The sequence below is a fragment of the Simochromis diagramma genome, unplaced genomic scaffold (assembly GCF_900408965.1).
Source record: "Simochromis diagramma unplaced genomic scaffold, fSimDia1.1 OVJJ01000419.1, whole genome shotgun sequence".
NCBI classification, from domain to species: Eukaryota; Metazoa; Chordata; class Actinopteri; order Cichliformes; family Cichlidae; genus Simochromis; species Simochromis diagramma.
The window spans coordinates 5076378-5100710 of NW_024387244.1; the positions used below are offsets into that span (position 1 = coordinate 5076378).

The 24333-nt window shown below is 39.6% G+C and overlaps 4 protein-coding genes and 1 long non-coding RNA gene across 8 annotated transcripts in view; 3 read left to right on the forward strand and 2 right to left on the reverse strand.

Moving 5' to 3' along the window:
* Positions 1-2697: 2697 nt before the first annotated feature.
* Positions 2698-7021, forward strand: tmem221 (transmembrane protein 221). The gene is made up of 3 exons (XM_040052846.1): positions 2698-3280; positions 4818-4903; positions 5562-7021. Exons 1-3 carry the CDS (start codon positions 2979-2981, stop codon positions 6101-6103), a joined length of 930 nt encoding a protein of 309 aa, XP_039908780.1. The 5' UTR covers positions 2698-2978; the 3' UTR covers positions 6104-7021.
* borcs8 (BLOC-1 related complex subunit 8) lies at positions 3986-10269 on the reverse strand. 3 transcript variants are annotated; one of them, XM_040052849.1, is made up of 6 exons: positions 10118-10269; positions 9775-9887; positions 8093-8157; positions 7890-7997; positions 6687-6774; positions 3986-5390 (listed from the first exon to the last, which is right to left on the reverse strand). In XM_040052849.1, the coding sequence occupies exons 1-5, from the start codon at positions 10152-10154 to the stop codon at positions 6705-6707; spliced, it is 393 nt and encodes a 130-aa protein (XP_039908783.1). In that variant the 5' UTR covers positions 10155-10269; the 3' UTR covers positions 3986-5390; positions 6687-6704. The 3 variants fall into 3 exon arrangements, with proteins under 3 accessions (XP_039908783.1, XP_039908785.1, XP_039908786.1); XM_040052851.1 differs by lacking the exon at positions 6687-6774; XM_040052852.1 differs by lacking the exons at positions 3986-5390; positions 6687-6774 and having other exon boundaries at positions 7886-7997.
* A 28-nt stretch (positions 10270-10297) lies between these two features.
* Positions 10298-12986, forward strand: rfxank (regulatory factor X-associated ankyrin-containing protein). Its single transcript, XM_040052847.1, has 9 exons — positions 10298-10540; positions 10620-10724; positions 10850-10948; positions 11050-11115; positions 11223-11323; positions 12073-12198; positions 12317-12383; positions 12469-12549; positions 12638-12986. The coding sequence occupies exons 2-9, from the start codon at positions 10625-10627 to the stop codon at positions 12688-12690; spliced, it is 693 nt and encodes a 230-aa protein (XP_039908781.1). The 5' UTR covers positions 10298-10540; positions 10620-10624; the 3' UTR covers positions 12691-12986.
* Positions 12832-17673, reverse strand: LOC120747177 (nuclear receptor 2C2-associated protein). The gene is made up of 5 exons (XM_040052848.1): positions 17551-17673; positions 17313-17403; positions 13991-14096; positions 13808-13875; positions 12832-13355 (listed from the first exon to the last, which is right to left on the reverse strand). Exons 1-5 carry the CDS (start codon positions 17586-17588, stop codon positions 13233-13235), a joined length of 426 nt encoding a protein of 141 aa, XP_039908782.1. The 5' UTR covers positions 17589-17673; the 3' UTR covers positions 12832-13232.
* Positions 17674-21063: 3390 nt separating this feature from the next.
* Positions 21064-24333, forward strand: part of LOC120747179 — a 29367-nt gene continuing 26097 nt past the window's right edge. The window contains exons 1-2 of one of the 2 annotated variants that reach the window (XR_005699065.1): positions 21064-21073; positions 23218-23294. This is a non-coding gene — a long non-coding RNA (uncharacterized LOC120747179). The other variant, XR_005699064.1, reaches the window with a different exon arrangement.

The window sequence follows — 24333 nt, forward strand, 5'->3', positions numbered from 1 at the left end:
CAAGTAATTTAAAAATCAAGCATTCAGGCAGTAACTATGTATAAATAGGTGTGGAAATAAAAAGCAAATACAAAATACTGGATGAAAAGTCAAAATTTGGAACGACGAGGGCATAGTTAACATTATCAGCGCTCAAAGCAATGTTTGCTTTCAAGTTGAGAGCAGCTCAGAGTGATTTCCTCATTTTAGTCTAGCCTGAATATTTGAGGCACAAGGAGCTATGCAAAAATAAACAAATCGCTCAAAAAAGGCAAAGAAAGCGGAAAAGGACAGAAAATAAATGTAACTTACGTTGTTTTATTTCCTGTTTCCTACCTAGATAAAACTCGACACCCTTCTTTATGATGCTGTACATCAAGAGCTTGGAAACTACTGGCCTAAAAACATACAACCGATGTTAAAAATACTTCTTTAATTACAGCAGCATGTCTTGATTTAATAGCAATGCTATAAGATTTTTCTTGAGGCTTCATTTGAATTTTGACGCCCTTAACCACAAGAGCTAATTACTTAACTCAGCAATATTCTGGAAGCAAATGTCTGTGAATACTGGCTCAAAAACATCAGAAGAGGCCTCATATTGACAGGCATTAACTACACTGACATACCCTTTGGCACATCTCTGAATATTAGTCAATAGTCTCAAATGTTCCCACTTTCTCCATATCATCAGTAAATGATAGATCCCGGTGACACCTAAATGTGACATCTAATACTTATTTATAACTAGCAAACACTGAAACTAACTTCATCCGTGCTGTTATTTTGTAAATGCTTTACTCATAAGTTGTTCATTCCCCTTTGCCAAATCAACCATGGCACGTAAAATCGTTCAGTCAGAATTCCATAAGTGCCATGTGCACTGTAGCCCATGCAGAGCTGATGTCATTGGATATATGTTCATCAGCTAACCTGGGTAGTATTGATAGAAAGTAAATGGGGTGTAAAAAGGAGAGGAAACTGACAGAGAATGATCAAAGCAAAGAAAAAAACTAACAGAAAGCAGACATGCTGTCAGCTTAATAGGTATATTTAGAGTTAATAACTGAATCACTGCATGAGCTGCATTATTAACTATTTTGGGGTTGTTACACAATGTACTAAATATAATATGGTGGCAATTTATTAGCACAGATCATCTTTGCAAGTGTGGATAACAACTCTATTTTCTCTCACGCAAAGACAAACACATCAACACAGACATGGAGATGCAGTGACACAAGCACACATGCACAGTCTGAGATCCCAAGAGATAGCTTAAACTGTGCATCTGATGCAATACTTAGTAACATCCCTGCAGGCTACCACAGTCTTCACCTCCAGGATTCATTTGTGTGGGGCCCAATCGTGCTGACGGCAAATACAGCAAATCCCCATCTGTAAATAAAGCAAGCTAATCACCTGCAGCAAAGGGGAAATTATGTCTTTGCTATGCGCTGTGTTTGCGAAAGTGCATTCTTCTTTTAAACACAGCGAGAGCTTTGCCGTCGGTGTAGGCACTGAAGGTGGAATCTGAACTGCGTTCACATTCACACAGTCAGAATTACTGATAAATGTCTAAGACAAGAGAAGTTGAGAGAAGCAGCAGAAAGATAAAGGTGCCTTTGCCCTTTGAGAACTTTCCGTATCAAGTCCATTTTTTTCATTTTCCTGAAACTTCTCACTTCTGCTTTCGACAAGATCAGCCGCGACCCTTTTAGAGCATGTGGTGAGGCTGTCGAATTCAGAAATAGCCTTCATGGTCAGTCTACATGTGTGAGAGCAATTGTTCACATTGAGTACCTTTATAGCTACAGTCTTATCTGCATCTCAACAGAATAAGGGTTACACCTTTACCTCCCCACCACTCCCCACCAACCCCCAACCTCTAACAGAACAATAAGGCCTCTGTAACTCAAGTCACGGACTTAAAAGTATGTCAGGGTGCTTGTGGTCCAGCAGCATGTGAATGAAGTGTGTGAATATTTAATATTAATTTGATCAAATTCTGGAGATGTAATTTATTTTTATACAAGGCAATAAAAGTGGGCGTAAAAGTGGAAGGGCAGATGAGAGTTTAGGCGCATCTCTGTCAAGCTGTGCATACTTCCAAAGCTACTTGTGAAAAGTTAATTAGATTCATCCTCTGCAGAGCTGAACTAAGAGTGGCAAGAATATTCGCATTAAACAGAGGTTATCTTGGGTGGTTATCCTTTTTCAAATTCCCCTAAACCTGCCATGGTCCCATTTAGCATGCCCAAGAATAACTTTAGACAAGTTTTTTTCCTCCTTCATTTGTTTTAATATTATTCTTATTATTTGTATAATTAATTTTAACTTACTGCATATCTTTTTATTTTATTTCTGTGTCTTGTTTATGACAATCAATTGCCTGTTTAAAAGACATACAGTAATCCTTTAATCACTTTATGAGGACAGGAGGCTTCAGCAGAAGTAGGTTAATCTAAAAAGAGACACAGCCCTGTTATCATCATATCTACACTGCCTACATTTAAATATCAAGAAATAAACTTGATTAGAATATATATATATATATTTTTAAAAAAGCATACATTTTTGTGCACACCTTAAGTTTAAAACCTGTTTTAATGGTTAATAATGGGATAACAGGAAATATGTCTTTACTCTCTCGGGGTGTTTTGTCTTTATTTAGTGAGCTCAGCGTCTCCCTTGAGCACGTCGAGGCATTGTTTCTGTTGATCCAAGAGAGAAAAAAAGTCCATTGTTGTTGCGAACTTTTTAATCTGGGGATTTAAAGCCCATCACATGCTCAGACCGGACTGCGGAGCACTCCACGAAACACAGGCAAACTATTGCCGAAGTGCAAAGAAAGGCGTTCTTTATCCTCACACCGCAATGCAAGCGCACTTTTCTGGACTTTAGGATCGCTGGAGGATTGTGTTTAAGAGCTAAGAACCGAGGAAACCCTTTTCCCCCTTTTCCAGGAGAAATCTGACCACCAACGTTTAAAGATAATCATGACGCAAAAGTACAGCCAGCGATCTTTAATTGTTCTGTCTTTACTGGGGATTTTATCGGCCATCATGTCGGTTTTATCGGTGATTTTGATTTTCCAGCTGCAGTCACAGCAGACGGCGGTGAAGGAATCACCCCCGTCCACCTCCTCGGTCATACCCGCTCATGTCTGGGCCGTCCTGCTGCCAGTGGCCACAGTGCTCTCCGCTCTGTCCCTCACTCTCAACTTGAGCTCTGTGGTTGTGTGTCTCCTCCACAGCTATTTTTCAACCGAGGTCTGCAGAGGAGAACAGGATACAGAAAGGTATTTGTTCTTGCGCGTTAAGGCATTTCTTTTCGACCACCTGTTAGACAGCACCTGCAGCTGTGGTAGCACTCAAAGCCACTGTGCTCATTTCCATTTTTTTCCTTCCTAATCTCGATCCGGTTTTTTCAAACAGGCAGTTCCGGTCAGTTGTGACACACCTTTGACAGTTAAGAAAACCACTATTTACCCAGAAAGGCGACCTCTGAAGCAGCACTGCGCGTTTTTTGCCCCCTCACCCCTAGGCCTTGTTAAAGTAGTCGAGTACTGCTCGCAAAGCAAGGTTCAAAGTTCAAGGTTCTTTATTTGTCACATGCATACTTATACAAGTATAAGAACATTATATATAATATATACATTAGGTGAAAGTGCAGTAGTAGCATGTTTGCAGCAAGCAGGTGAATTCTGTACATTAAGTGAATTAAATAAGAATAGACAATCTCACTATTTTACAAAATACACATTATGAACATATTTAAAATTAAAGGAATTTGAAATGTACATTGTGCCGGTGGGTTTAGAGTGTCTAGAAGAGAGTCCTGTCTCAGTCACTTATGGGTGATGTGATGTGTTACTAAATAAAAACGAAATAAATGGCAATAAGAGTAAAAAACGAAAAACAAAAAAACCCTTAAATGCGTGCCAAATAAATCCAATACGATGCAACACACCATTACTAAACTTCATTTCCCTCTTTGTGTTTTGCAGGGTGTAAGAGATCTCAGTTTAACTTTGTCCAAGGTTTTAAGGCTGCAGATTATTTCAACTTTTACTTTCATTCTCCTTTACACATGCAAAGTGTAAAACTAACATGACGACATATATTTTAATAAGGTGCAAAGCATTACACTTAATCTAAGTATGGAATTAAGATCAGCTGCTTCAAAAAGCTTAACATTTCAGGTGCGGTAACTTATTATGAGACTGCTGCTTTGCACAACATCCTATATGGGTTCCTATTTTGAGGATAGTGCACTGTCGAGGTGCTCATGTCACACTTCTCCTTGTGCCCACATGTTTTTCAATTGTTAACCCTGCAAACCACAGTCCTATCTTGAATAGTAAATGTACCAATTAGGTTTCGTGCAAAGAAAACATCGTTTCAAAAGGATAAAATGGGTGTCCTGTGCAAGAGTGCAGAGGCCCGCATTGCAGTGCTGTTGGTCCCCCCCGCACACACACACACACCTCTCTAACCCTTTATGAATCCCAGCTAAACAATGGATTTCCTCTCATTATGTACCCAACACACAGCCTCTAGCTGGCCCTTTCCCACGTCGGTTTACAAATCTAACGGCATACCACAGCACCTCCCTGACAATGGAGACATTCCTAGAAATTTTAAATCCATGGCACAAATGACCAAGCATTTATAAAAATAAACAAACAAATAGCCCTAATTTTGCAGGACAAAAAGTTATAACTTTATTATGTAGCAAAGAAAATGAACATATCAAAAACAAAACAAAATATATTGTTGTTATTTTAAGTAATGCAATGTCCTTGTGCACTAAACAGATCAGATTTCTTTTAACAGAGCAGATTGGTTCCTTCTGGACAGCAGAGCTGTACGACATGTGGCTATTGGACTCTTCTGTCTGGGGGTTTCTGTCTATTTAATAGGTAAGCCTGAGCAATAAAAAAAGGATCTGTATTTTTGTATAAGCATATGTTGTACCATCTGGCAAAATGTTAAACAGAACAAACACATAAAAAAAAAGAACTAACTTTAAAAACATTGGCTGTGCAGTGGACTTTCAACAGCAGTGGCAAAACAGCAGTGCTGCTGTCTCCCTGAACCGACCAGTGAGTCCAACAGAACAATGCATTCTTTGAGCAGCCATGACTTAAGTGTTTTTAATGCTGAACCTAGCAGCACTGGTATGCTCTGTTCCACTGAGAGGCTTGTACGGGGGGTGGGGGGTCAGTGTAGGCAGCCACTCTATTGTGATGAGGTGGTGTTGCCCTTCTGAACCCACTTCAGCCACAGTCAATAGGTAGCAGGGCAAGACTTTAAAGGCAACGCCACCAACTTAGGAAGTCGCATCACATCCCAGAGCTGTGCTTTTCTCCCACCTCCTTCAGCATGCCTGAGTCCATTGTCCTTTTCCTGCAGAAAAACATAGGAAACTGTAATATAAACTGTAACACTCATTGTGTTCTGCTTTAAGTTATTTGGCCCAGTAGAGGTGCAACTTGTTAGCTGATTACAGAGAAAAGCACTTGGTGTTTCTGCACATACAAATTCTAATTTTTTCCCTGCTACTCTCTTTCTTGGCAGCCATGTCCATTTTTATGCTCCTAATATTCGAGATGGAGACTGGAATTGCAAGTGCTTGTGTACTTTCCTCTGGGATCCTGATCCTGCTGGTGGCTGTAATACACGCTCTGGTTAAAGCTTCCCATACTGGGAAGCACTATCACAGCGACCATCTTGACACCCTGTATCGTAACGACCACGGAAGTAGCAGCGCACCAGTTTCTCGGCCCTGCGAGTTAAAAATTGGAGTGGACAAACCGCGGATCCTTCGCAGCCAGTCTCACCTCCAGCATCATATCGCCTTCACTCAATGTGGCGACCCGAGACAGCGAGAACAATATCAGCAGCAGCAGTACTCCCCTACAGGAGGTTCACAGGGCCACTCTAGTGATAAAGATGCTTACAGCAGTGGTGGCAGCTATCCCCGAATGCACAGGACACTGTCTACTGAATCTGGTTTGCTACAGGCCCAGGTTAAACCCTGGAATGGGGTCAACAATGAGATGAGGAGCGTCCTTGCACGAAAGTCAGGGATTTGTGCAAAAGACTCTACTCTCGTGTGACATAAAATAAGATTAGCAGTTTGCATCGGTGGCTAGAAAAGACTAATGACCTACAAATACTATATGGTGACAACAACAAGTGCAGTGCAGATGTAATACTGTCAACATTCGACAAGTTTATCCAGAATGACTGCAGACAAAAGAAGAAAGAAGAAGGAAGAAGAAAAAAAAAGTATCTTTAGCAACTTTTTTCTCCTTTTCTCCAACACAGGTTACAAAAGTATTATTAACCTGGTGGGGGAAAAAATGTAGTGCTTCACGTTAATGAATTTGATCTAAATTTCCAAATTATGCACACCAATGCCATCCATATATCAAGCTGATGAATTTATCGCTCATATTATAATCATGTAAATATTTTATTCTGCTGTATATATCTGCTTTTTGCCAAATATGTGCACAATGTGCAGAGGTGTTTTGTTATGTGCTTTGTAAAATTATTTCACATAAATATTAAATAAATTGATTCTAGAAGTATATATAATTCAAATAAGAACTTTTTGAACACACAAGCCTGTTATCTGAAAAGCTAATTTTACTAATTTCAGATACTAATAATGTAACGTCTGAAGGAACTACTAACCTTGGACACCTCTGTCTGTCATGAGGAAGTGGATGGGGCATGTGGAGCAGTGACAGTGGGGCTGGGACAGGGACTCACATCATTTAAGCTGCATGCAGTTGTCAGTGTGGGAGGGGAAAAAAGGTGGAAAATAAAATAAAAACAACAGACAAATCAAACAGAAAGTATGACGCTTCTAGTAACTACAAAGTCTTCAGAAATGTCTGGATTACGAATTTGAAGTTGCAGGAGAAACAAACTTTAATGAAAAGCAACATATTAAATGATATATTACATTAGATGAAGGATACAATAAAATAAATAATAAATAAAATAATAAATAAAATAAATAAAAACAAAAACAAATGATGAACGATATGATGTAGTGTAAAAAACAGTTACGTAAATTGTAAATGGACTGGCACTTTCAATTTGAACACTGAAAGTGCTTTCTACTCCAAGTCTCATCACCCAACCACACACATATTCATACAGTGCTTTTATTTTCACTTAAGTGCTTTTAACTAACACACTGTAGGAGCCGTGGATGGATCCACCACCTTTCCATTTGGTAGCTAATCGTCTGACACCAGCTCTACCACCAGAGCCATGGTCACCCCAAATACGTAAAAAGAATGATCCTTTAGATACTGAGGGAGTAAAAATGTGAACATAAAAAGACCCACAAGTATATTTTTTATAGCCTTAACGACGTTGGAGATCTTATCAAAAAAGTAATATTCTATAATTTTTGTGGCTTTACGTATTTACATTAAGTACTGATAACAATAATTGTTCAGTGACTATCTCTCATTTTAAAAAAAATGTGAGAAGTACATACTGACATAAGCATAAGACAAAGCAAAAAACTTTGTTATATTACCTAGATATTTGAGTGATAAAGATGATAAAAAGCATATTGTAGAGATCTGCATTTTAGCAAAGGTGTGTATGATAATGGCTGTTATAACTAGTCAAGCTTTCCTGTCCCTTATAGGCTCTGCATTTGAATTAAAGTTTCTGAATTTGAAACAAAAAAAATAGATGGAGTCAGGTTATGTCCACGTAACATGTTTCTAGAGGTAAAGCGCAACTAAAAAATGAGAGGGAAAACTGCTACTAACGAGAAGATTAAAGCCACTTTGTAGCATTCAGTGTGATCAAAACAACGTTGCGCTTTTTCACCACCATGTCTCAGTGAACACATTCACTGCCGCCTCCTACCTGCGCCCTTGAGAATTATTAATCTGTTCCTTCATGCTGATGGCTTGACGGAGAAGACTGTCAATGTTTTTGAAATATAAGCTGCTGTTGTTCATGCTCTTCACGGCACTGCAAAAGCCAGCAGATCAATACAAGTATTAACAGTCAGGGCAGGTGGATGGTGAGCTACTTTTATGAAAGCTTTTAAATATGCGTGATCTCACCTGCATGCGTACTCTACAGTGTAGATGGCTCCTTGACTTTGTTCCTCCCAGCTCTGCATATCTGTCTGTACAAGAAATGAAACCCATTAAAACTCAGTAGAGGGAGAGTGAGAGAGAGAGAGCGAGCGACTAATGACATTATGATACTTGTGAGGTTTTGTGTTTCATTACAGTAAACTCCCAGAAAGTTGGTTCTGTCAGCTCTCTGGGATTTTCTTACCTGGGTTATTGAGCATACATCAAAACATTATGGGAAACTGTTCATATCATCAACATGTTTTTCCAGGAAAAAGAGCAGAACAAAGGATATGTTTTACCAACAACACAAAATAAATATTACTCAGTTTTAACTGAAGCAATGCCAGTTACATTTTTTCCACGAATCTAAGTATGTATCCAAGTCATGAATAAAACAAGACTGAGACACAGTGCTTGCTTTTAAATGCATTTAAAATTAAAAGAAAAAGCTGTTCTACTGTTATTTCTGATCGCACACAACACAGCAACACCTAGGCCAAGAATTTATATAGGGTATTTTAAAGGTTCACCTAGCTTTAAAATAGTTTATTTGGATTATTATGTTATTATATTAGAATTATATCAATGAAATAACACAGTCTTTTGATGTATAATTTTCTTTTTTTCCCTAGCTTCTCCCTTTAAGGGTTGGCATAGCTGATCACCAGCCTCCATTGCACCATATCGCTACCATAATTCTGTCACACCAACCCCCTGCATGTCCTGCTTCACGACATCCACGAACCACCTCTGAGGTCTTCCTCTTTTACTTCTTTCCATATTCAATACCCGTTGTTCAGTATATTCACTCTCTATCCGCTACACACATCCATCCATTTCATCCTTGCTTCCTGAATTGCTCAACCTGAGTTGTTTCTCGGATCTACTCATTTCTAATCCTCTCAGTAAAAATCTTAATATCTGCCTTTTTGTCACTGCCATCATATCCAAACCATACAACATAGTAGGACTTAGTACCCTTTCACTTTTGCTGCTATTCTTCTGCCACAAATCATCCATGACACTCATCTCAACCCTCTTCTACAACTCTCTTGTGCACTGTCCACTGCTTTGGATAGTTGGCCCGAGGTATTTACACTCAGCCACCTTCACTACCTTTACTCTTTGCAGCTTTACTTTTTACATATATGAAAACATTCTTTAATTTGTTATTTACGGGACAATATATTTTGCAACGCAAGTCATTGTGACAGGCTTTCTTCACTATCAAAGTGGGTGACAGTTTCACAGAAAGGCCTCTAAGGCTTCAGTAAAAAGGGTAGATAGTAAATTTGGAAATTAATATTTAATTGTGCAGGTGCAAATAAAAGAGGGGTCCAACCTGTAATAACCTGGTGTACCTAATAAAGTGTCTGGTGAGGGTATATACCTAAAGAATATCACTTATCCCAAAGAAGACGTTTCAAAATCGGGTGTTATTCAACCTTTAATAACTAAATACAAATGCCATTTTTTCTTCTTCCTGAGAAAATAACGTAAACACCCCAACCTCTGATCTGCTGAAGTCATCAGTTAGGTTTTTCAGTAAAGACTGCCGCTTGTTTCCAAACATAAAGTTTCCTGGCAGAGGTCGTTTTCCCTTCATTCGCTTAGATGTGTTACAAGCAGAGTTAATGCGATGTCATCGAGAGGATAAACGATACCTTGTGCTGGACTAGTTCTGGCAGCGACCTCCTGACGTGCTCCTGCAGCCTGTAGAGAGCCACCGACGGCTCGTTAGCCAGGACGTACATGCTCTCCGTGAACTTGTCAGTCACTGTAGTGTAAACGAAGGGAAGACAATTGCATAAAACAAATGGCCCGTGTTTGAAAGCTAAAACAAAATGATGAAAACAGCCAAAATCAGAGCCCTGCGACTCTATACTGAAAATGCATTAGCTTAGTGGCTAGATGAAGCTAACAGCTTCGAGGGGGCAGCAGTGGATCAAGGCAACAATGAGCTATGCTGCACGCGAGTTTATTTTTTGCTAATTTATTTATTTTTACCCCTTCTGACTTTCAGTTGCATCTCCTGGTCCTCCATAATGCAGTCTGGTTTTTACTGTCAGAACTACAATTCAGCTGTACGCGAGTGGTGTCACCTGATTCCCACCTCTTCCGTATTATCGTTGTAGTGTGTCACAGGACAACATTCCGGATAGAAATATGGGCTGTAAAAAAAATAAAGAAAACATTTCTCCCTTGAAATTGTGCCAGATGCGGTGATACGTTACACAGGCTGAATCAAACGTGTTTTCAGTGCCTGTTTTGAAAATAACGGGATTATTAAATAGCTAATCATCTGAACGACGGCTAATGTACTATCGGAACACATCGAAGACTAGCAGGATCCATTATGTGATATGAACTTATTTACTTTCAGTTTTCCTTAAAGGAAGTTAGCGCAATTGGACTGGAAGGCTAAATGTGGTGAGTGGCTTTACGAACTGCCTAATTTTTAAAAAACTTTTTCTGCATGGCTAAACCAGATTATTTGTTTTTATTGCAGCGATCATGGAGGGCAGAGGTGATGATGAGGCTGCAGATGGCCAACGTGTTCAGCCATCTAACGCTAATGCATGTCCATCCCTATCAGGAGATGAAAAAGCCAATGGTACTTTATCCTGCTCTGTGTAACAGCTGAATTTGCCTGATTTCTAGGTTCTTGTTATAATCAGTTGAACAGTAAATGTCTTGCTTCCACTCACATGGCTGTGGTTCATCTGATTATATCTCTAGAGAGCATGGAGGTGGATGATGATTTGTTCAAACACTCCACCACTCTCACCAACAAACAGCGTGGGAATGAGGTTACAGTACGCCCGGCAACATTAGACTGTAAGATCTGATAAAAATACTCAGGTGTTAGGGAAACATTTGTACTTATTTTATCTTATTTTTACCATGTTCATTTATTGAGATTTTTCTACCCCCATCAGCTCTGTCCATACATCAGCTTGCAGCTCAAGGTGAGGTTTCACAAGTAGCTGCACACCTGAGCAAAGGTGAGAAATCTCTAACAAGCTTTTTTTTTTATTACCAGTATACAACTAAACAAATATCCTACTTAAGGACTCCAATCCTTTTTTCTTTCTTTTTTTTTGTCTCACAGACAGCTCATTGCTTAGCAGTCAGGATGAGCGAGGCTTTACACCCCTCATGTGGGCAGCAGCGTTTGGAGAGAAAGCAGTGGTGGACTTTCTCTTGGAAAAGGTTAGAAATAAGGCATGCACATAGGTACTTAAGAACACAAAAGTTATAAGTTACTGAAGGGCAGCTGGGTGGCCCAATGGTGTGGTGTTAGTGCTGTTGCTTCACAACAAGAGGGTCCTGGAGTATTTTTGCAAGGCGTTTGTATATTCTCCATATGTCTGCGTGGGTTTTTTCTGGGTACTCCAGCTTCCCTGCCAGGCCAAAGACATGCATGTTTGGTTAATTAATGACTCTAGATTGGCCATATATAGGATGTATTTCTCACTGCAACAGACTGATGACATGTGATTAAGAAGATGAATGAGAGGCAGTGGTTAAAAAAAAAACCTTTTATTAATTAGAAAGAAAATGAACTTATTCTAAAATGTGTCCGTTAGAAGCCAAATTATCATACTGATGATAAAAAGTGTTAACAAAAATGGTCACTGTTTTCAAATCTCAAAATAAATCATATTTTCTTTCAGCCCTACCTCTCTAACTTTGTTAAAGACAAAATTAGAGGGTGAAGACTTATATAGTTTAGACATGTGCAGAGGAGGGATTGTGGATATATTGGACAACGATGTTGAATATGGAGCTGCCAGGCAGGAGGAAAAGACGACCACCTCAGAGGAGGTTCATGGATGTAGTGAGGGACGACATGCAGAGGGATGGCCGTTAGGGACAGGTTAAGATTCCCTTAATAAAGGGAACAGCCAAAAGAAGAAATGGTATCGTGCTTTATTGTTAATGCATGTTTTTTCTTCCAGGGTGCAGACCCCAAAACAATTGCAAGGGAGCGAGAAAGCGCCCTGACATTGGCCAGCTCTGGAGGATATGTGGACATCGTTGAAGCCCTCCTCAGACATGGAGTGGACATTAACACTTATGACTGGGTATAGTTATGAATTTATGACTTTCCATCATAAAATCTATCATTTTTAAGGAGCAAGAAATCTAAATACTATATTTTTTAACATTTTTATTTTACTGCACACTGTATATTATTCTCAGAATGGTGGAACTCCTCTTCTTTATGCTGTACGAGGGAACCATATCAAATGTGTAGAGGCATTGCTAGGTACAGTGCATGTCTTTAAGTCATTATATATTCTAGAATTGTTTTTTAAATTGCGTCACTAATTTCCTATCGCTCTCTAATTTAGCCAGAGGAGCAGATATGACCATAGAGTCTGACTCTGGATACAGTCCAATGGCGCTGGCAGTTGCTCTTGGGCATAAGAAAAGTAGGTATACAATGCACATTTTCTTTTTTGAAAAACTAAGATAAAAATGTGTTGCTAAGGTAAGATTTTTACTTCCTTTCTCCTATAGTCCAGAAAGTGTTGGAGGACCACATCTTGAAACTCTACAAGCCATCAACATGACACTTATTAAAATACATTAATGGAGTTGCCAGTGTGACACTCAGCTGATCTTAAACCTTCGTTGGTTTTCACAAAAATGTCTGTCACAAGCTAAGGTCATAACGGATTATTGCATACACAAACATTTACCAGATAAACAGCGATTTTTAACCTGTTTATTCCATTTATATGCATTGCAATGTTCAAAATGTTTTACAAACAAGGACTGAAATGTGACAGTTGTGCAGCTGAATTATTTTGCTTGGCTGAAGAATGACCAAAAAAAAAAATTCTAATAAATTATTTTCATACTGGAATGGCGCTTTAATTTTGAAGGCACAGAAAAGGTATAAAAAGCAGATTACAAGTGCACAATCAAAATGTGCAAAGGGTCACTGTATGACAGGTCATCGAAGCTTTCATACCAAAAAAGGCCACATTCACAAGAGTTCATGAGGTGGCAACAAAGATGACATGTTTCCCAAGTGCCACCACACCATCCTACATCCTGTACTTTCACTCGGGGGTCACTTCCTCTCTCTCATGAGAGGACTGAAAAATGGTCAGGAGGCTTTTTCCCCCAGGACATCCAAGGAATAAACAATAACTCTCCCAAAAAAGTCAGCACTATTCTCAAACATTATTTTTACTTTGTCCACTACAGAGGCCTCCTGTATGGGAAAGCTGTGGGTGTGGAGTTAAGAACAAGATAAGCGTGGTAATGATGAAAAGCATGTCCAGGAAAATATTGTCCAATGCTTTTTATGAAGCAGGAAACGCACCATGCTCCTGTAGTGACAGGTACAGCTTTGAGCTGTTGTTGGCGTACACCAAGACTGATGTTTTATAACAGAATTATGTTTATTAAAGGAACACCATCAACTACTTGATAGAATAAGCTGAGCTTAAATATTTTTAATGGCATACAGCATCATCAGTGGCTGTGAACAATATTTTTTGCACAAATTAAATAGTTAAATATAACATTTATAGCTACTTCAGCAGTGACTGCTAATTTGGAGTATAGAAAAGAACAATGGCTCCCCACTTGACTGATAATTTAAGGAAAAGATTGGTCGAAGCCCTATATGCAATCAAATCTCCTTGTGAAAATTCAGTATAGTGAGAAAAAGGATATCTGAAGAGAGTTGTTATCCTCTGGGTAAAAATGGCTGAGCACTGTAAAGTCTTTATCTTTTAGGCAACCTGCAGAAAGCACAAGTGGAAAAGTAATTTACATTATCTCATTATTACTGCTTGAATTTGAAGTGAAACATTTTAATCAGGAAGTCATTTTTTTAATATTATCTTCAGGATTTACCTTCCAGTCTGCACGTTTTTGCTGAGAATCCTCCCTGGAATTGGACCTTTAACTCTGACACTCTGACAGAGTTGGGGAACTCCAGGGACACCCACTGACATTCACCCTGTCAGAAAAATAATACTCATAATGACACAGAGATGTGTACATCATAACATCCATTTGCCTGTGAAAAACAGGATGCCGAGAATAACTGTCTCTGTCGCCAAGAATATGGGAACTTTTAGTCGTTCTTTAATCAGATCCCCACTAACTATGGCCACAGCAACAACTATTCTTCCTGGGGTCCACAATGCTGTACATGTAAGCAGATTATAATTATTTATGGTAAATGGCCTGTATTTGTATAGCGCTTTTCTAGCCCCTAAGGACCCCAAAGCGCTTTACACAACCAGTCATCCACCCATTCACACACCCATTCACACACTGGTGATGGCAAGCTACATTGTAGCCACAGCCACCCTGGGGCGCACTGACTGCCGGACACTGACGCCACCGGGCCCTCTGACCACCACCAGTAGGCAACGGGTGAAGTGTCTTGCCCAAGGACACAACGACCGAGACTGTCCAAGCCGGGGGCTCGAACCGGCAACCTTCCGATTACAAGGCGACCTCCCAACTCTTGAGCCACGATCGCCCCAATTATTAATAACCTTTATTTAACCAGAAAAAAATAATTTGAGATCTGAATCTTTTTTACAAGAGTGTCTTGGTCAAGAAGGACAGAAGTACAATCATAAGTTGCATAAATTAATAGCACATAGAAATCCTTTAATTAATTTATAAAAATATATATTAGATTATCAAGAATTGTGTCAATCTTTTTTTTTTTTTTATTATAAATTCAACATGTTTCAGGCTTTTTCCTACACAAATCACAACATGTATTGACAAAGTGGGCATTTAATCATTTTATAGACAAAAGCATTTAAATAAGAAATATAAGAACATAGAAAGTTGGGAAATTCATCAAAAGTCAAGATAAAAATGATCATTTTGTGATGATGCACATGAATAACAGTGGGTCAACGACCACCTCCTAATGGACAACTACTACTAGGATTTAAATACCAGGGACTCTCCACCCTTTCATTTTAAAACTAAAGAAAGCTCTTGATGAGAGGTGAAATGTCTTCAATAAGCTTAAAGTCCGATTGCTTTCTTTTTTAACAAAACAAACATGATCTGGATGACTGAGAATCTACACACATACTATTAGTTAAAAAAATTAGCATATCTCAGTATGGTGTGCAGTGTATCAAAATGTTGGGGAAACTGAACAAGTGAAGGACAAAATAAGAAGCCACAGACCTAAAGAGCCATTTATGGCAGGCCAAAAGTATCTGAAAGTCAAATCTTCAATAGGAAAAAAATCCAGCAAAGACGTGGCCCAGGACCTGAGAGATCCATTTGCTTTCACCTAACCCTTATCAGAAAGAGAAAAAAATCCTTGGCAACGGGTCTTCTAAGCAATGAATTTAAAAAGTATGACGAAAGTCAGGAGAGAGTTACTACAGTGAGTGTCTACACGATCCATGCTGTGTGCAATCCTGCCAGTGGTTTTGGGGTCTTCTTAAACTTGATGGAATTATAAACACAGAAATGTATCGTGAGATCAGATTTTGAGCCACCCTGCATTTCTCTGCATGACAATGATCCCCAAAAAACACTACTACACAACTTTGAATATCCTTGAAACCTGGAGAATTCTTGGAAGACTATTCCTGCATTTGTATATATGTTTGCACATATTTTAATAAATCCCTGCCCCTTGTCCCCCCATTTTCCAAGCAAAATATAAACAACTGGGGATAGCTTAACAATTTTAACCAGTATCATACCACTGTGCAGATCATGTAGTACAGTTAGTTAGTTGTAGTACAGTTACTAACTGTACTACATGATGAGTACTAGATGAGCCATGCATTGATGGAAATGAATTAAAGTTGTTAGGGAGTTTAAGATCTGGTAAAATGTTTTGCCCTCTTTGTTAAATTGGTCTGATCGTCTTCTTCTTCTTCTTAATAATAATAATAATAATAATAATAATAATAATAACAATAATAATAATAATAACAATGTTATTATAATTATAAAACTATAAGGGTAGACAGACATTGAAATAACAAATACACTCAGAAACACAAAGGCATAAAACATGAATAAAATTAATGAAAGACCAGAGATAAAACGCATAATAGAATCATTTAAAAGCAAGTCTATAAACATAATTTTCTCAGGCAGGTCATTCTAAAGTCGAGATGGCCCTGATGGCAAAAAACAGTCACCTTTTCGATTTAAATCTTGATTTTCAAAGCAGCCTGTAGGGCCCCACCTGAGGATCACAAGCTGCGAGCAGGCTTATATGGGGTCAGTAGCTCTGCTATGTAGCTTGAGGACAGACCCAGGAAAGCTTGGGAAGTAATCAGTAAAATCTTAAAATTCTGAGCATGTTGAAGATGAGAGTGTAACTTTTCATTAATGCCAGGGGAGAGAATTGCAGAAGTCCAGTCTTGAGAAAATAAACATGTGATATAAACCCATATTTTGAGCTCTGGCTCAGAGATGATGGCAGTTATGTGGATAGTGTTCACATATGGCTGCTTCTTTGCATGATCAAGCTTTAACCTGTATTGGTGGATTACAAGACGAACTTGTCCGCACTGTGATTTCTGAGCCCATACAGTGATTTCCATGACAGAATCATGTTTGCATTTAATGCAACGCCACCTGAGAGCCCAAAGATCAAGGGCATCCAATAATGATTTTTGGCCTTATGCTCCTTGAAAATTTCCCTGATTCTCGGAATCTTTCAATGACATTATGTACCCTAGATGATGACCATATATTCACACTAGTCTCTGAAATTAATTGTTCCACAACATATAGATGATTATTTGTCCATCTTTACTTCTGAGAAACGTCCTCTCTAAGATGCTGTTTTTATAGCTAGCCATGTTACTGACCTGTTGCCAATTAACTAGCTTCATGTTCTTTTTTTCTTGTAAGTACCACTTACATTTGTCCCAGCTTTTTTAGAGAAATGTTGCTGTCACCAAGTTTAAAATGAGCTATTATTCTTAATGAAACAGTAAAATAGGGTTCCGGTTTAAAATTCTGGTGTTTTTCTGTTCTATAGAAAATACACGATATAGAATTGTGAACTTTGCAAAGCACTGCAATTTGTTTGTATCTACATCTTACACAGTCTTCCAGCAACTCAAAACTAAAGGGCAGACTAAACGAACCTTTCTTTAGGTTTCTGGTAACAGTTTTAGCAATAAGTTGTGAGGAACGGGTCCATTGCTATATTTGTATTTACCTGGTCTGAGTTCCAGCATGTCTCCTCATTGCAGTCAAACATGTACTTCTTTCCATACTGCTTAACATCTCTGTTTAGCACTGAACTCACTCTGAAATGAGAATAGAAACACAAGATTCACGACTCAAGGACCAGTAACAGGCTGCCGTCCAAACACGTACAACAGCCAAGTACATTATCTATGCACTGGTGAGTACATTTCTCTCATTTTCATTCTCTCGTTTTGCTTTTTCTCTACCTGCTTTGTGTTTCGCTGCAAAGCAACGAGGAAGCCATGTCAAAACTTCAAATCACAACGTGCCGTAAAGCGCTGGAACCTCGCTGTGTTGTTTTTACGACTGTGACGTTCTGGCATGACCGCTTTTCTTTCCTACCACCAGGTGGAAGTCTCGCTCCGTCAAAAATATTTAGACGACAGTCTTTCGCTATACGGAGCTGGAGGTTAAGTCTCTTAATCTTCATCTGAGGTCCCGGGCGCTCATGATTAATAATTAAACGCAGAAAAAAATAAAGTTGATCCCGCTCTTCGTGGCCTGTGAGAGGCTGCACTGCTCTTCATCTTCTTGTTTGTCCCCCCAGGTCTCGTTGCTGTCCTCCCAGGCGAGACGCAAAAGGTCAGAGAAATGAGAATCGATTGGGACGGGGGGCATTGATCAGCAACCTACAGATGAGGCATAGATGCTAGAAATGGCCTACACTTAAATATAGAGCTGCCGCCAGTATTAACCCGGGTTTGAGATTTTCTCCCAAGGACGTCAAGAAACGGGCAAAGATGTTACATGTGTGTTAAGATGAAGGTGTGTTTGGGTGATGGGATAATCCTATAAAAGAACCAATATCGGCCTCTCAGTGCTTTTATTAGCGAGCATATCCCCATATCTCAGTTTCATAACCTGGGAACCAATAACACAGGAGAGCAAATCTCCCTCTCCCCCCTCTTTGTGTGTGTGTGTGTGTGTGTGTGTGTGTGTGTGTGTGTGTGTGTGTGTGTGTGTGTGTGTGTGTGTGTGAGTGAGTGTGAGTGAAGGAGGGAGCCTGTTTTTGGCACATGGTCCACTGCAGATGGAGAACTCCTGCTGAGGTTTTGTCACAGTGCCCCCCCCCTTCACAGCACATAATCAATAGGTCTAAAATACAAAAACTGATGAAACCCAGCCTCCGTGAAAATTGTGCAGGGGGCTGGGGAGAGGGACTGTATTATAAGGTTTGGACCCCCTCCTCCACCACTACCACCACCCTTACCCTCTGCACAACCAGCAGCATGCTCGCTCACACTTTGACTTTGTGAGCCTTACGTTATAGCCCCGGTTTGTGCAGCAGCTCCTGCAGAACCCTGTTGAGTATTTGAGATTGAGAATAAATTGTGATTTCAAGCTGCAGTAATATATTACCCATCCATATATGAATGTGCAATATATCTTTGGAGTTTTTGTAAAGCTGTTAATCAGAAACACTGCCTGAATTAATTTGGCAGGTGCTCATATTTTTCCACATCAAAACTAATTTTCTGGCCCGTAGCCATTCTGGAAGCCCACCTGGCCGGCAATCACTCGCTGGGTGAGTGATGAGATGGCATTGACCCATAAACTTGTGCCCACATTGGCTGCTAATAATGCCAAGGTGGACTGCAAGTGGCCAGTCATCCTCAGAACCCGCAGGAGCTCTTTTTGTATCCATTAAAAAGCATAGTTAGAGACTGTGACATTGCCAGGAAGTCAGTGTGCCCAGACAGAATTCTCAAACACCCACAACCTGTCATTTCTACACGGTATTATACAAATAAGAAAAGTATACCTGTAGGCTTATTTGTTTCTTTAACATTCTCCCCCCTTTTTCTTTTTACTATAAGCTAAACTGAGTGGCTCCTGGTTACAGTCACATTTAACGGATGGACATATGTTAGATCTCTTCATCTAACTATCAACATAAAAGCTTAATGATTATAATGAAAAAGTGCATTTGTTCCCACCTGACAGTGACTGTGGCCTAGAGGTGGGGTGACAAAGGGGAGACCTGTTATTGTTGTCGCAGCTGTTCTGACTGCTTATCTCTAAAAATATTCATTGATTCCCCCCCCCCGCTTGTGGATAATCAGCTTTTGTTCGTGTCTCCGTTCTAACATCTCAGTATTCTTTTTTCCACAGTGAAACATTTCTGGCCCCTGAACTTATAGGATTATCTTCACCTCATGTCACTGATACGACTTAAATCCTTGTGTTCCCTCCCTCAGCCATCCTTGCTTTCTCTTTCACCTCAGCGGCTGATGTTGCTCTCTGACTTTTTGTCGCCTCTGTTTCTGGGTTATGTCCCACGAGGCAGGATTAGTGGCTAGCAAACTAACTTTGGGCTTAACCCTGGCTGGCTTTGTGGTCTCACTGCAGTGACTCACTTTTCACTCTGTGTGTATCACCATGGTAACTTAGGCAGCTCCCATAACCTGCAGGCTATCAGATCCAACTATGTAAAAGTCTGACTCCTCACCCATCAGTGATACTAGAGAATAGCACTGATATTTTTCAAGGTTCCTGGTGACAGAGAAACACAGAATTTAAAAGGGTTCCTTTTGCATTAAAATACCAGAGTATACATCTATTAACAAAACTTTATGCTGTTATTATCCCCCCCCCCATGCAGAGACATGTTTTTTTTCATTGGGAATGATGAACATTTAGGCTACACTATCTGCAGTTCGCCTCCAGCAGTCTTGTCTAGGTTTCACAATAGAATCGGCTTAAACCTCGATACATATATTGCTCATTTTTTATTCATTATAATAGTTTGATCTTGTTTGAGAAAAGAGCATCGGCATTTGGGGGGAAAAAATCCATTGCTTTGCCATATTTCCCATGTTTGCCATTTCAGTACAATTTCTTAACTCAACAATGTTAGTGAAAAATAAGATTTTCTTGTAGTGTTCACCTGCCAAAAAACAGTGTGTCACTTGGGTGATTTAACACTAAAGACAAACTAATAAACTTTAGGGTTCATTAACCCTTTAAGACCTACCATTGAACCAAGTCCGCCAGAGCTTATATTATATTTTTACATGCTGTAGTGCCATTTTTGGGAGCATTTCAAGTTGCTGTACACCAATACAACCATTATAGACCAAATTTTAATAATATGTATGCATTAAGTGCATAGTAATTACATAAATTGCAAAAAAGTGCAATAAACTACCAAAAAATTGAAAATCGTTTTGGTTTTTTTTAACATATAATTCTAGTTAGAGAAATTTAAGAGGCTTATCCCTCAAAACTGTAAATACAAAAAAGTTGCACAAAATAGTTTCCCACCACAGGAAATTTATTTTGAGTGTCTTCGTAGTTTTATTTTTGAAATTCACCAATTTTTATATACTGCAGGAAAAACGAAAATAAGTATTATAATGCAAATTTGCAAAAAAAAATAGTATATGCATCAAAATAAACTATTTCCAGCAGTGCAATTTGACTTCTAAGCATCCCAGAAACGACACAGAAAGTCATAAAATCAAACATAACTTTTAAAAACACCAGTATAGCCTTACAAGGCCCTGATGGTAAAAAACTACATTTCCGCGAGAATGACGTCACTTCCGGTTTTGGGCAGGTCATGGCGGATATAGCGCTGATGGACATAGGAAGTGTTAAGAACAGCTGATCGGATCGGCAAGCGTTTTTTCTGGAATGTTTTTGTTCCTGCAAGTGCTTTTAATGCAGTTTTTGCAAAGCTATATGTAGAAGGAAACTGTGACCTAGAACAAGCTGATGGCATAAGATGTAAGTACAATTCCTCCGGTTTCATATGTAAAAAAAAAATATTGCTAGCTTACATGGTTGCAGTGCTACCGGGATTTAAAAATAGTTACGCAAAACGGCGTGCCCTCTCCGACCAGCTTTAAAGGGCTAAACAACCCACTCACCGGTGCTGCATTTTGCCAGCAGTAAAGTGGACATGATTTTGAATGACTTTTTTGAAATAAGTGTAAACTGTGAATAAGAATGATGGATATTAGACGTCATAAAACCCTGTCAAGTGAAAGGGTTGAATAGGTGGTCGACCGTTTTGAGGTAAATAAGCCGATACACTAGGAGGTAAAAGAATCACTATGGTCTATTCCAGACTTTATGAGCTGTGGGCACTTGCGCAGATTGTCTTAATGAGTTGGATGATTAATGCTTGTGCTGCTGTCAGCCGAGGGACACAGCATTCGTGCTGGGGCAGAACTTGCAGTGTATGGAGCTCTGCCTGTTTGGTTCAGATGACCGTCTGCACTGATGGACCTTCTGGACTTCTGCTTAGAAAGTTAAAATTTGGGGAGATGGGATAATCAGCTGGTCAGAAAACTGTAGACTGAGTCGTATTCCTTGTGTATACTGAAGATGTTTTAAACGTATCAGGAACTTCAAAAGGATCTACTCAATTTCTCTTTTCAGTTCAGCAGTTGATGACACCTGTAGTTGATGATTTAAGAAGCTCAACTGCCTAAAAGCTGAAGAAACCAGGCAGAGTATGTTGGAAATTAGAGTGACACGATGGTGCTTAGTGCTCGTAAATCATTTAGTTTAGGGAGACAACATTTGGCATTCTTTGGGGTCCAGCTAATTTTAATAAAGCAGAAAATGGGCAGAAGCGTGAGGCACATCTGTCGACTGCTGCAGCAATTAACAGGATCTTGAGTCATGGTGCTGTTTTCTGGCAGGGCTTCTCACTCATCTCCATGCTGAAATTTTCTGCTCCAGTTTGAGCGAGGTTTCTCTAATTAAGTCATTAAAAAGCAGAGCATTTGCACAATATGCTCCGCTGCCTTCATTACAAAGCACAATCAGTTGTGATTTATTCAATCACACTATGAGGCAATGTTGAATTTCATTCGGGGTTGGAGATGAGTTCGTATAAACACATGGAGAGAGCTCACTTTCTTCTTTGTCTTGTGTTACTCTTCCAGGCAGTGTAGAGGGGGCCATTCATGTTTTCACAGCTTAAAATTGCTGAGAGATTGCGAGATGGCTGGAGCATAGTCGAGTTCTGGTATCACAAGAGATTTAAAACACTTTACTAGCAGTACTGTAAAGAGAATATAATGTAACTGCATATTTGAGGACACAAGCAATGCAAAGTGACAAGCAAGTAAACACCATACACTTCAGATTACTCAGAAAATGTTTGCTTATGGCAAGATATAGCAACATAATATTCATACTGCCTGAAGACAAAACACTATAATACAGGTGTATAGCTGTGCTTTCTTCCTCCCAGGCCATCTAACCCGTTTCTAACCCATGATAGGCGGGATTTATGAAGTGTGACTTCTTCTGCTTCACACATCAGCAGTCAGAATCCCTGTTTGCTCGTGATGTGGTTGGAAGACCACGGGACATCCTTGCTTGTTCCTACTCCGGTCTCACCAAAACCAAAACCACAACCGCACAACCCGTATCTGAGCAAGGAGATGGGCCTGTAGTAATGGCTGGAGAACTATCTGGCAGTGTGAAGAGAGGCAATAGAGTGTATCATTTCATGGTGAGGTCATGGGGATTTGTCCTGAGCAATAGCTGGGGCTCTTATAGTTCAGGGAATTTCACTTGAATGTACAGGTTCACGTTATAGTGTGAAAACAGAACAAGAAAAGTGAAATTAGGCGGATTCGAAAGCTGTAAGACTCTGTTGTTTTTGGAAGGTGCTGGTGTATTTTGCAATTACACACCGTCTACAAAGCACTGACATGTAAGACTGTACAACTGGTGCTTGTTTTCTGTTCTTTGAAGTCAAACACATGGCTGTTTTCACCTCTCCTTGGCTCAAGCTGTCTAGACAAGGAGGAGAACTAATCCTCATACTCTGTATTCCAGCGGGTTTGTCTCACTGCATACAAGACCCAACCTCCCATCCTCTTAATCTCTTTGTCTCACTTTATTCACAGCAATACACCTCGTGAACATGAGCAGCCAAGCATCAGAGCAGTACTTCACAAGCCGTCCTCCTCCCCATTCTCTCAAGGTAAGAGGAGGCAATGTACTACATCATCAGAGATCACTCTGCACTATTTGTCAGCTGTTGTTGTAATCATTGGAGGCTGGTATGAAGCAATGGTATTTGAGTTCTTAAGTACTTGCTGTCGGATAAAGCTAAAATCTTGCAAGTACAGATCCTTTAGCTTTATTTACCTACTGGTGATGACAGTGATGTTCTGCAGCTATAGTAATCCAAGTTTACCACCTTGAGAAGCTTAATCAGTCTCTGTGGATAATGAATAGCGATATACTTGCCTTGGCAACAGGCTGATGTAGATGCCTTTAATTTCTGCCGCAACTGCTTTTTCCTAGAAATTCTTTTATAGTGGATGGAAAGTATCAAAAAGAGGTCACAGGGGGAAACATGGAAACAGTGTGTGTGATTAAAAAGAGAGAATCACAGTCACAACATCACAATAACAAAAAAAAAGTAAAGGCTGTTTTACAGCTGCTGCAAATCCCCTGAGGCTGGGTGTTCGAGCAGCGGTATATTCAGCAGTAGCTCACTTCATGACAGGGAGAATCAGTGCTGCTTTGCTGTGTTGGTTATACTGTGACAATCCTGAAGTAATGTTGTACACACTGACATCGTCGTATGCAAAATTATTATCTTAAATGTTATGCTAATGTCTTAAAAAAAAAGAAAAAAGAGTACACCTACAAAGGCTCTCAGGAATTTATTTTGAGAAGTAAGAAGGCCCACACTCTATTGTGCTCACTGCTGTCCTGCAGCTTTAATAACAGGCATTAGTATTACAATCAGATGTGCACGTCGAAAAGCTTTGCTTTACCCAGCTTTGCTGTTCCATTCTGCACTGGGAAATCTTTTGGGTTTTATTGCCCATTAAGGGTGGGCGATATAGCCTCAAAATTACATGACTATATTTCAAGGAAATTTGCAATAGTGATATTTAAGACGGTGAGTAAAAAAAATATTGAAGAGTGTTTTATCAGTGGTTGCAGCTTGCAGACAGCAGCATTTATTAGTGCAAATGAAATGAAAGGCATTTTCCATCCCTCTTTTC

Coding starts and splice junctions, on each gene's coding strand:
- tmem221 (XM_040052846.1), top strand. CDS start 2,979: ATGACGCAAAAGTACAGCCAGCGATCTTTAATTGTTCTGTCTTTACTG. Junction 3,281..4,817: donor GGAGAACAGGATACAGAAAG/GTATTTGTTCTT, acceptor TTCTTTTAACAG/AGCAGATTGGTTCCTTCTGG. Junction 4,904..5,561: donor GGTTTCTGTCTATTTAATAG/GTAAGCCTGAGC, acceptor CTTTCTTGGCAG/CCATGTCCATTTTTATGCTC.
- borcs8 (XM_040052849.1), bottom strand. CDS start 10,154: ATGGAGGACCAGGAGATGCAACTGAAAGTCAGAAGGG. Junction 9,888..10,117: donor GCAACTGAAAGTCAGAAGGG/GTAAAAATAAAT, acceptor TTTACACTACAG/TGACTGACAAGTTCACGGAG. Junction 6,775..7,889: donor AATAATTCTCAAGGGCGCAG/GTAGGAGGCGGC, acceptor AACTGCATGCAG/CTTAAATGATGTGAGTCCCT.
- rfxank (XM_040052847.1), top strand. CDS start 10,625: ATGGAGGGCAGAGGTGATGATGAGGCTGCAGATGGCCAACGTGTTCAG. Junction 10,949..11,049: donor ACGCCCGGCAACATTAGACT/GTAAGATCTGAT, acceptor TACCCCCATCAG/CTCTGTCCATACATCAGCTT. Junction 11,116..11,222: donor AGCTGCACACCTGAGCAAAG/GTGAGAAATCTC, acceptor TTTGTCTCACAG/ACAGCTCATTGCTTAGCAGT.
- LOC120747177 (XM_040052848.1), bottom strand. CDS start 17,588: ATGGCTTCCTCGTTGCTTTGCAGCGAAACACAAAGCAG. Junction 17,404..17,550: donor TGCAGCGAAACACAAAGCAG/GTAGAGAAAAAG, acceptor TTCTCATTTCAG/AGTGAGTTCAGTGCTAAACA. Junction 13,876..13,990: donor AAAAACGTGCAGACTGGAAG/GTAAATCCTGAA, acceptor TGCTTTCTGCAG/GTTGCCTAAAAGATAAAGAC.